This window comes from Orussus abietinus, unplaced genomic scaffold (assembly GCF_000612105.2).
Source record: "Orussus abietinus isolate OABI.00-Male unplaced genomic scaffold, Oabi_2.0 scaffold537, whole genome shotgun sequence".
NCBI lineage: Eukaryota > Metazoa > Arthropoda > Insecta > Hymenoptera > Orussidae > Orussus > Orussus abietinus.
In genome coordinates, this window is record NW_019394681.1 from 41,538 (window position 1) to 52,490 (window position 10,953).

A 10,953-nucleotide genomic window follows, 5' to 3' on the forward strand; every position below is an offset into this window, starting at 1 on the left:
CGCGAGCGCCAATCGGATGAATCGGTGCCCTTCTCGGCCCTGCACCCCCCGCCCCGGGCCTACCAGCGCGCCTCCAACACGAGCGAGCGACGTCGGTATGGAGTTATGGAGACCGCGAATCCGGATACTGATTTCCACTGCATTTCCGCGATCCTGTCATGCCTCGCTCTGTCGGCGGTCTACGTCGCGAGCCTCTACGTCTGGAATTCGCCGAACATCAGGTACGTGGACTGCGGGAGCCTGGATCGACCGCCGAAAGCCCCCGTGGAGCCGCGTTTTGCACAACCGACGTAGGGAACGCGCTCGAGGCTGTACGCTCGCCCCTGGCACCTCTGGATCGCTCCCTTTTGGCGACCGGAGATCTCCGAAAGCGTACGCTCGCCGTAACTGTATCCGACTACGATTCACCCCGCGAGACACCGGGAGGGAGCGTGAATGGCCGAGACGCGACAGTAGCGGGCTGAAGCGGTCATCCGACGAACTTCCGCGGCTGAACAGGCTCCATCTGCGCGGCGCCATTGCAGCAGCGGCGGGTGTACCTCTATTGGCTGCTCTACCGAAATCGATCAATCGGAGGCGAGATCTATCGAGGACTGCCAATCCGTAGGGGGACGACTTTCGACCGTGGCGTGAGATTCGAGTACCGATTTCCGAGATTAAGTGGCGGGTTACTTTGAATCCTCAACGCCGATTAAATCGTGTTAAATGGGGAGGGTCATTTAAATTAGTAGCGGACTTTGATAAATATATATCGATTCAATTCTAAATTCAAGGCATATATTACAGAAATTTTCTTGGTCGTTTTTCAGTGATCATCCAAGCACGATAAAGAGAAGGTTTATTAGTGTTTTCATTATGTCATATATTTCTCCCACGTTCATGTACTTTGGGATGAATGAAACAAATTTACAGAAGGTATTTATATAAATAAAAATACTAATAATGCTGGAGTGTCCGATAAGTTGACGTGCATTTTCTTAATTCTTAAACTTTCCCAGCCTTCACCATATAGTATTTATAGTAATACCACTAGGATAAATCTATGTAGATTATTAATCGCTTAACCGGTAGTTCAAATAAACATTTGAACAATGTGTTCAAATATTAAAATATTATTACTTGCAGTGGCAAGTAGTCATAATTGTAATCGATGACAAATAGAAACATTTTCCTTGGGAGTATAGGTAGAGTTAGATTATCTACCACACTTGTTTAGAAGCTTAATATTTCTGATTTTTCAAACAATGCAAAACCATCGGACATTCTGCATGCGTATTAACAAATTATTCTTTAAATAAGAAACAAATGCATATTGCCATATTGCATAATTCTACATATTTTAATTAGTTATTTACAGATTGTTACAATTCTAGGCAACAATTTGGGAGCTGTTAGGTTTAAGGTGGTCGGGTCTGCTTCAAGCAATCGTGATCCCATGGATCCTTACGATGATTTTATTCCTAGGACCATTATGCATGCAGGGTCTTAATGGGTTGTGGCGATTATATACTGGTTGGTACAAATATTTTTAATATTCTTACACACTAGTCGATCTTTTGAAAATTAATTTCTTTTCGTAAACAAATGATCAAGTCTTTTTTCGATTATCTTTAACACGTGAATTGATGAGGTTATCCAAAAAAGCAATGCTGACTATTGTAAAACCAGCGATTTTTATTTTCTCCTAACAATATTGCTGGTTAGCTGCAAATCTGTAAAATAAAATAATCTTAATATGTGGTAAATAATAATTCTAACATATCATTTACTTTTGTAGAACCGATGTACTGGTTAGGCAACGCTAAGACGTTAAAGTGGTGGAGAAATCAAGTGGTTGCTCCTCTATCAGAAGAGTGGACATTCAGAGCGTGCATGCTGCCATTGCTCTTACAATGTTTTGCCCCAACAACTGTCATTTTTATATGTCCATTGTTTTTTGGATTAGCACATTTTCATCATATCATGGAACGAAGAAAGTTGGGGATACAGCTGAAGCACGTTTTGGTTATGTCCTGTAAGGAGCTTTGGAATAATACAGTTCTGAGTGAATATTTAAATGGATGCAGTTAAGAATAGGAATAATGGTGTTTATCTAATTTAGGTTTTCAGTTTGCCCAGACAACGATATTTGGAGCATATGCTGCTTTCTTGTTCATAAAGACTGGTAAATGAAATTACTTTATTATTATTAAATGTAAAGTCTTCTCTCATATATATTTGCTAATATACAAATGGTACTCTTTCTTTCTCTTGGGCAATTTCAGTGAAATTCTTCAAATATATTCAACAAAATAATTTGTAAGAATATAAGTGGGCAACTTGTTATTTAATTACTTTGGGAATAAGAGTGTAATCAATTTCATCAGAGTTCTTGACTTAATGTACTATATACTTAATGTAATATTATAGAATCACTGTTTTGTTCTTTCTGGATATGGAAATTTCTAAATTACTTCATTAAATGAGGAAATGTTTAGAGTCCTCAGCAATATTCAATTGGTAAATTAATTGATTGATTTCAAAGTTCATTAAAGCCACAAACTTTACTTGTTATATTAAGTATATTATGTTTTACAGATCATTTTTAGTTTTGATAAATTGGAATACCTATTGTCTAATTCCGCATTAGACTGTTGGAGGCAATAACATAGCAATGCACACAGTAAAGCGGTATACGTCCTAAGTTCTGGGCCTAAAGTATGTGATTATTTTACAGGTCATTTAGTAGCACCTGTCGTTGCCCATTCATTTTGTAACCATATGGGTGTCCCCAATGTTATGGAAATTGCCACATACAAGGATCCATTCAAGAGAGTTGGGCTGTTTTCCTTGTTTGTATTTGGATTACTAGCGTGGTGCTTCTTACTTACACCTTTGACGAATCCAACGTTTTTTAACAATAACTTATTCTGGCACAAACAGTTGCTATGAAATGTTTAACTTTATTATCAATAATAGAATGAATTGAGGATTTTTATTATAAACTAAAAAATTGTATTAGGAATAATGATGCATCTGCATCGCAGGTGCTCCTAGCTCTTCGATAACTTGAATAATTTGTACTTCTATAAAAAATGTATCACTTTGATCACAGTTCAAACCATTCTTCTTAGGCTGTTAATGTTGGATACGCTTTGTCTACAACGTATAGTCCGTGAGTTAACTAATATTACTGATGTATTTATAGTTATGCGTATTACTAATTATAAAAGTACCGTAAAGCCTCGAAAAAGTTACACAATCTTTTTTGTGTGTAATATCGAATGTCAAAGAGTGCGTTAGAATGAAGATGATAACTGAGCGAACCGGAAACATGCCAAAACTGACGATTTATGACTCGCTATTAGCGATTAAAACATTACTTGTTATAACATTGTAACGTTAAGAATTTGTACCTTATTCTATTTTAAATATCTTAAAACAGAACCACGTCTCTATATATATTTAATGGTATCACCTGTCAGAGAATCAGAGATACCGATTATGTACTTCAGTACCCTACACATGTGTTTGTACATATGTAGCGTAATATGACAGAACTAGAGTAATTCATAATGAGATATGTAATTCTGAGTATATAATACTCAGAAACGGTTTTATATTTTTAATTGACTTCATTCTTACTTCTAACCACCTTTTCTGTAAATCACAATAACAACAGTTACAACAGTACGATATTATATTTTAAACATTTGTATTCAGCGCAAACGTAACAAAAATATATAAGTACTTATATTTTAGAATAGTTTTGCAGTTTTTGACCAATAAGTCTTCATGCCTGAAATATGCTTCGACCTCTGACAAAGCCTCTTACATTCAATGAAATAGGAAGGATGAGTACAATTTTATTACTTAGGTTTAAAAAGATCATAGCTATAAACTATAACTTTCTATATTAATTACTAAGTGCATCGATATTTCTCTTTTGAAATTCATGAAAACCAGTTACAACCTTTTTTTTATTGAAATAGTAAGTATGTCTAAACACTTTTCTGCAATTTAAAACAAACAAGTGTTTTAACTCTAATGGACATAACATTTTTGAGAATGTTCAAATGACTTTATGATATGAACATTACAATTGATTTCGTACTTGCAATCGTACATCATTTCTACACAAAGCGAACACCTAGCAGAGACAAAGAAGCTATACCAGCTGCTTGTTAAAAAAAAAAACTGCTTTATGAAAACATGATCTTCACATTCGGACAAAAACTCGTATTTTTTATATACATAAATGTATCTACATTAATTCTTTAATAATTAGTTGCATTAAAAATGCAATTCCTTTACACATCTTGCATAACACCTATTATTCTATTCCATATGTACAAAATACACTGTAGACATTCAAACAATGTTACAAATATGTACAAAAACTATAAACAAAGCAATGCTGTGAAAATTACGATTATAGGTCGTTGAATCGAAAATCTTATGCTCTAAATTACGCATTACAACCAGTCACTGAATTGAGCATTGAATACAACGGCTTTTGACACTCTGGAGAAAAACTGTTGAACTAGATATTATTTAATTTTGCATTACTAATGATACAGTTGTTTATTTTATGCCCTCATTTTTGTTTTCTTTCTTTTTAATGAATCATTGCTTTTAATAATTGCATTTCACTAATATGACAGCTTAACATCTGTATTACTATTTTGTTTGGCACAGGAAGTTTCTAATTCAGTTTACAGTCATTTTAGAACATTGTAATAACATCTAAAATGAAATGTCGTAACCTTCAATTTTAAGAATACTATCGTGAGCATTTTTTATGTTTTGATATGCTATATCCCGTCAATGCAAAAGTTCAGTTGATTGGATTTTCTAATTTGTATCTTTACATCGTTTCCATTATAAAGTACAATAGTAAAAGAGTTAAATTCGAAGTATTTGTAGGTTGTCTGGTAATACGCTATGCGTTGGAGTCTTTACTCTACGCTCTAATAAAAAAATGACTATTTTTATTTACAAATAATACAAATTGTGCACTTTCCCCTTAACACTTGGCCCTTGCAATAATAGCAGCAAAATATTTAGAGCAAAGCGAATCATGGTTGATAAATAAATTTGAATGTCAGTTCTGAGTCTCGTAAAGTCCTGAAGAAATATCAGCTGCGAATGCATGACAGCATAGGACAATACCTTTTTCAAGGTTGACTCGGGCCAGGAGCTGGTTCAGCATTTTGAGATTGATTCAAAAAAAGCACATTGCTTGCCTTGAGTCTTGGTCCTGCTGCGACTAGTGAAGGACATGGGCTAATACATGGTGTAGAGCAGTGGCTGTTGCTTAAATCACATTGGTCTAACAATTTCCATAGTTCTTCTGGGGTTGGTCCACCAGGTGCTTCTTTGGCTAAAAAATAATTACTCGTTATTTTATTACGTTTTACTGATGTGCTACTGATTTTTTTTATTTACGGACTTTCATAAGAATTCACAGTAATAATAAACATGGTAAGTATGATGTTTAAGCAGGAGCAAAGTGCCTAGTTTTCTCTACTGTTTCGATGATAAATAATTAAGAAGTGAATTTACCTGAATCCTTTTTTGGAGAGGGATTTAAGGCTGTAGTGAGATCCCACATTTGAACGGCGCCGTTAGAATGCCCCGTAAAAATGAAACGCCTGGGTCTTGAGCCCATTCGACTGGATCCTTCACACTCATGGACACAAAAGGAACTAATTACGCTGCCATCCACAGATTGAATCACGCAAACTCTTTTACCATTGGAAGCTAATCGTACGAAGAGTTGATCAGTTTCTGGTACTACTTTTTGTACAAAAACTTGCTCATCATCCTGCTCACCAAAGGGCCCTGAAAGTATAGAAAAAGTCTTATAGTTTTATAATCCCTATACAACGATTTCAAAGAAGCTTAATGATCCAAATGTTTCTATATCAAATCAGTTATTCGATATATTTTTTTTAGAAATAAACTGTTACTTAATACAATAATTTCGTCAGTGGGTATAAAAAAAAAAGTGATAACAGTGAAAATAAACCTTTGAATAAGACAATTCACTTATTCTTACGTACCGAAATCATTTCCTACGCTATAACTAACGCAAGGATCAACTGCGTCTAAAGATACTATTTTAAAGCTTGCTTCAGGTGTGGAACCAGGTTGAGTTGAGATCATGCCACGAAACCTCCTTACAGCCCAACTCCTTACGTGGTTATACTCTGAGCAAACGGATACCAAATATTTTTCGGAAAGAGTCACCTAGTACAAGATATATAAAGTTTGTTAAATTTTACAACATATATATAAAAAAGTTAACACATCCAGTACAGATAATGGTGATATTGAGATAGTATTATGAAGCTTCAATTGTTTAGGTTATTTACTTTTGTGACACTGCTCTGATGTACCGTGAATGTTTGGAATAGTTGAGGCCCATGACCCACAGTTTCTGGATGCTGTACAATAACTCGTACACTTCCTGATTTTGTTCCATATGCTATCTCAATCCAATTTCCACACAGACCTGCAATGCGGGATAGGAAATCTTCTGATGACAAAATGTCATTAGTATTGTATACAACATGTAAGAAGTAACATAGCTACAAAAATCATGAGGATAACATGAACGGAGTGTGAGGGCAATTGGTAAGTATTACATACGAGCATTACGTGAATTTTCTAAACGTTTATTATACATACGAGTAAAACCTGCGTTCTAATAATAACTATTAAATAGCTAATAATACATGCATAGCTAAATCGAAATAAGTATTAAAGTATCTTAATATTCTGTTGAAATTATGTGCTGACAGTTACTCTAGAAAAATGAAATGCTTCTTTCTCTCAATTTGTTTAAAATGCTATGTTTGCTAATAAGCATAAAAAATTAAATATTAATAAAAAGCAATTAAGCGTTATTCATAAAATATCAATAACAAAATTTCAGCAAATAGTCAGCACAATTTCAGTGGATCGTGAAGTATTTAGAAACGTATTCACCAATCAAGTTTTACTCTAAGTTTGATTAAATTATGCAAAACTTTGTTAAAAACGTCTCATTAATTCGTAAAACGTCATTAATGGCATTTTTTAAATGGGAATGTTAAAAAAAAGTATATTTATGGGCAGTTATACATCTGATTAGAATGTATTTGAATGTGAAGCATTGAAGCAAGCGAACGTGCAGGAATCTTAATAAAAAATCATTGTAAAATTGATCTTTTATAGTTAAAGTAATAGTGTTAGTGCTTGCAGTTATTACAGATGACGCGAATCTTTCCAAAGATAACAGAGAAATCCTAAAATTTTGACGTTTCAAAAGAAAATGACTGTACAAGCAGAAATACTTTTGTTGTCTATTACCTTCCCTCCCCCTCTCAGATGCTGGCATGGAAAATAATGCTATGAATAGGGAGGGCAAGCAGGGAGCGCTAGTCATCGACCCGAATTAACGAAAATAAAATTTGAAAGGAACTATTGCATGAGGCAAGAATTATAACAGGATTATATCAAAGTGGTACACATGATTTGCATCGGTACAACTGGATGCATAATTGTAGCAGAGTGCAGCTTGCCATTGAGATCCAAAGCCACGATACACATGTACGTTGTTATGTCATTGTAAAGACAAAGCCTTAAACTACAATGTGATGTGCGTGGGTTCACGAAAACTAGGCCTCGGGCCTTCAATATTTGAAGAAAATGCTGGATAATAACAGTAAGGATGGGGAAACTTACAAACTTAAACATATATATATGCGTTAAATGCGTAATGTGAAAATGTGGTATATTCAAAATTGACACTCATTTCAAACAAATTGACTCATACTTGCCTTGTGCTATGTATCCAGTTGTACGGTAAGAAATCACAAAGCAAAAAATGTAACGATAAATTTCAATTATTAATCATTATAGGATAATGATCCTAAATTGTATATGTATTTTGACAAAATTGCACGATACTGATATATGGTACCTATAGTGAGTGATCAAGATGGCAAAGCGTGAACACATTTTGCAATCTGACAGTCATGAATGAATTCTTCACGATTATCGGGCCGAATAACAAGGAGAAAAATAGCGTGGAAAAGTAGTGGCTATAAGTACAGGAATAGTTGTCAACTTATGTTGAAAATTATATATTTGCTAAAGGCTCAATTTAACAAAGTAAAGCGTTTTTTATTAAGATTGACTATTTTGCTGAGAATTTTGTTCAGTATTATTTTTCTGTCCACTTTCCTTTCTATGCTGCTTCACAACCTTGCATTTGATTACGATTATTAAAGAGAAATGTAAAAATATACGTACTTGTTTTTGGGGTTAAATACACAGATATTGCAGTAATAGGATCATGACTTGGATCGCGGTACAGTTCAGTTACAAGCAAATCATTGTCCTTCATTCTAAGAGGAAATTTCTGCATATCTGTAAATAATTTTGCACACAAATTAAAAAATGTATAATTGTTGTAAAATACTTAATCAATTTGTTACCATACCTATATAATAAATAGATCCATTATTGCAACCAAGTAATAGAAATGAGCCAGCTGTATCGAAGGATGATATAGGCACTACGTCCTGTATTTGCCAATGATGTGTCATGGCATGCCATACTCCAATCTTTCCAGTTGGAGATAGAGCAACTAACTGACTACCGATGAAAAACAAGTATTCGACACGGACATTTAAATTAAATGTGCCAATGTTAGTTTTTATGCCTTCTTCCGATACACTCCACAGGCGTACTTGACTACCATACGAAATGGCTACCATTTTACCATCCGTAACAGAACCCAACTTAGCATTGACCGCTACTCGTTCAATTATCGATTCGATATGTGGGCTTGTAAAAGCGTGCTGCCATCCTGACGAATCTTTCAAGCGATAACATGTTATAAAATGAGCATATGCAATAACTATCCAGTTATGATGTGCTTTTATGATTTGAACCCTTAGTGGATCTACCCATGTTGAAACTGCAGTACAAAAGGTCTTATTATGACACAAGAATTAGATATAGTAAAAAACATATCATATATAAATAAATTACCTTGTTGAGGGCCAAACACAAGACTCACATCATTTTTAAACAACTTATTTAAGTCTGCTGAATTATTTCTGACATGCCTTAAATCAAGGGATGGTGTGCGAGAATGTGGTAAGCCACGTTGTGAAACACGATAATCAAGTGAAGAATTCCGAGCATGTGTTGGTAATGATGATTTTTGGTTTTGTTGACCTAACAAACAAATTTAAATATGTTAAATTGTTTAATATAAAATATGAAGTGTCCATATAATTTAGTTTATATTATAGATTTTCCAATAATGATATAGAATAGTTTGATTTCTTAAATCAGTGTAAAGCACTCTGTATACATTTTTAGTTTATAGCATTTAGAAACATTATAAATTTACCAGTAGAATTAGTGCTTTGGGTAGAACAATTGCTGGAAGTATTATTAGATTGAGATGTAGTTGGAATATCTCCCCTAGTGACTGGAACAGGACCACTAACAAGCCTACCATGAACTGAGACATCGCTAACGCTGGAAGTTATACTCAGTGGCTTTTGTAATGGTATGCCTTTGAAAATATTAAAACAATAATGAAAAATTAATTCACAAACTGCAATAGGTTATTTATATAATAAATTTAATGCGAAAATAGAACTTACATGGAGGTGGCAAACAGCCATAGAACAAGACATCTCCACAGGATGATTGGGATAGATCCTCGCATAGCATCAAGCGTTTAACCAAAGGCGTTATACCATAGTACTCGGCTTCGTGTCGGAGCGTTCTTATGTCCATGTTTCTTAGATCGATATCTCTAGTTCTAAGATAATTAAGAATAATAGAAAACATTTTTGGGTCCCTATCTATGAAAAGTGCTCCATTTTCGTCTCGTCGGCTTGCAATACGATTGCTTAAAAGAGCAGTGAAAAACGAGTCCGGTATCCATGTCAATGTCTGTCGGGATGTGGAAAACCTGTAGCACAAAAAGAATAATATGGTTAATCGAAAAGATACATTGTGTAAATATGTGGATACAAGTAATATATGAATACCTGGTGCCACCCACGTTCAAGTGAACTATGTCTCCTACGTTAAATGAATGTGAAACAGCCATAGTTACCAGTATTATCTACTTTAACTTTTTGACATTTCATCCCCTAAGAGCGCCGCACTTGGGAACGGAATGACGGACACGAAAAACGTGTATATACATACATACACAACGATAGAAGTACGCCGGCTACGATTTCACCGTCGCGGTTCGCTGATCTACCACTTTCACCCAAAGGCAGAAGCGACAAATATAAGGTGCACTTTGAGTGCGTTACTCGTCATCTTTCATCGTTCTCCGTATCCTCCCGCTATCGAAACATGGCTGAAGAAAACCTTTCTATCGTAGTCAGACTACGAACAACTTGAAAGAAAGTAAGCTCAAAAACAAATCTTAGAATACTAAACTATTTTCGAAATGAAGGTAAAAGAATAGTTCCATCAACGTGGCGCTATAATCGATAGACGATTAACTTAGGTCGTAGCAGAGGTCATAGTTTCACTGAACGTGTCGTGCATTACACAGAACATAGCGTGTTAATGCATCGAGGATGAAAAACCAGTCAGAAATGACACACGGAATTAGACCCAATTCTGATTGATATATATTTTTTTTGTTAGTTTTCATCCTCAATGCATTGCGACGCGTTGACGCATCGCGCTCTATGTGACACTTGATGCGCTGAGTGGAACTCCGGTCTATGTGAATACAAGATTGACAGAGGACGATGCAGAGATGAGTTGGGAGATTGCTCACGGGCAGGGTCGCGCGATCGCACCCTATGCTGCCCTCTGATTTCGTACGTTAGCTTTCACCGTTTTTTGCCCCCAAGGGCGGCGCAACGAATTTCTGGTAGGGGCTCGCGCACTCGCGATGGCTGTGACATCTACTAGTTGCCGTTGGCGGCTCAC

The 10,953-nt window shown here is 35.5% G+C and overlaps 2 protein-coding genes across 7 annotated transcripts; one reads left to right on the forward strand and one right to left on the reverse strand.

The window, feature by feature from the left end:
- The first annotated feature begins 72 nt into the window (after positions 1–72).
- Positions 73–3,740, forward strand: LOC105697249 (CAAX prenyl protease 2). The gene is made up of 6 exons (XM_012420392.1): positions 73–221; positions 810–915; positions 1,374–1,512; positions 1,778–2,014; positions 2,102–2,164; positions 2,717–3,740. Exons 1-6 carry the CDS (start codon positions 106–108, stop codon positions 2,929–2,931), a joined length of 876 nt encoding a protein of 291 aa, XP_012275815.1. The 5' UTR covers positions 73–105; the 3' UTR covers positions 2,932–3,740.
- A 99-nt stretch (positions 3,741–3,839) lies between these two features.
- On the reverse strand, positions 3,840–10,384 carry LOC105697248 (BTB/POZ domain-containing protein KCTD3). 6 transcript variants are annotated; one of them, XM_012420391.2, is made up of 11 exons: positions 10,211–10,384; positions 10,044–10,077; positions 9,651–9,964; positions 9,392–9,559; positions 9,025–9,213; positions 8,471–8,950; positions 8,281–8,397; positions 6,357–6,520; positions 6,045–6,231; positions 5,545–5,823; positions 3,840–5,362 (listed from the first exon to the last, which is right to left on the reverse strand). In XM_012420391.2, the coding sequence occupies exons 3-11, from the start codon at positions 9,838–9,840 to the stop codon at positions 5,157–5,159; spliced, it is 1,980 nt and encodes a 659-aa protein (XP_012275814.1). In that variant the 5' UTR covers positions 9,841–9,964; positions 10,044–10,077; positions 10,211–10,384; the 3' UTR covers positions 3,840–5,156. The 6 variants fall into 6 exon arrangements, with proteins under 6 accessions (XP_012275814.1, XP_012275811.1, XP_012275813.1 ...); XM_012420388.2 differs by having other exon boundaries at positions 10,207–10,384; XM_012420390.2 differs by lacking the exon at positions 10,044–10,077.
- Positions 10,385–10,953: the final 569 nt, after the last annotated feature.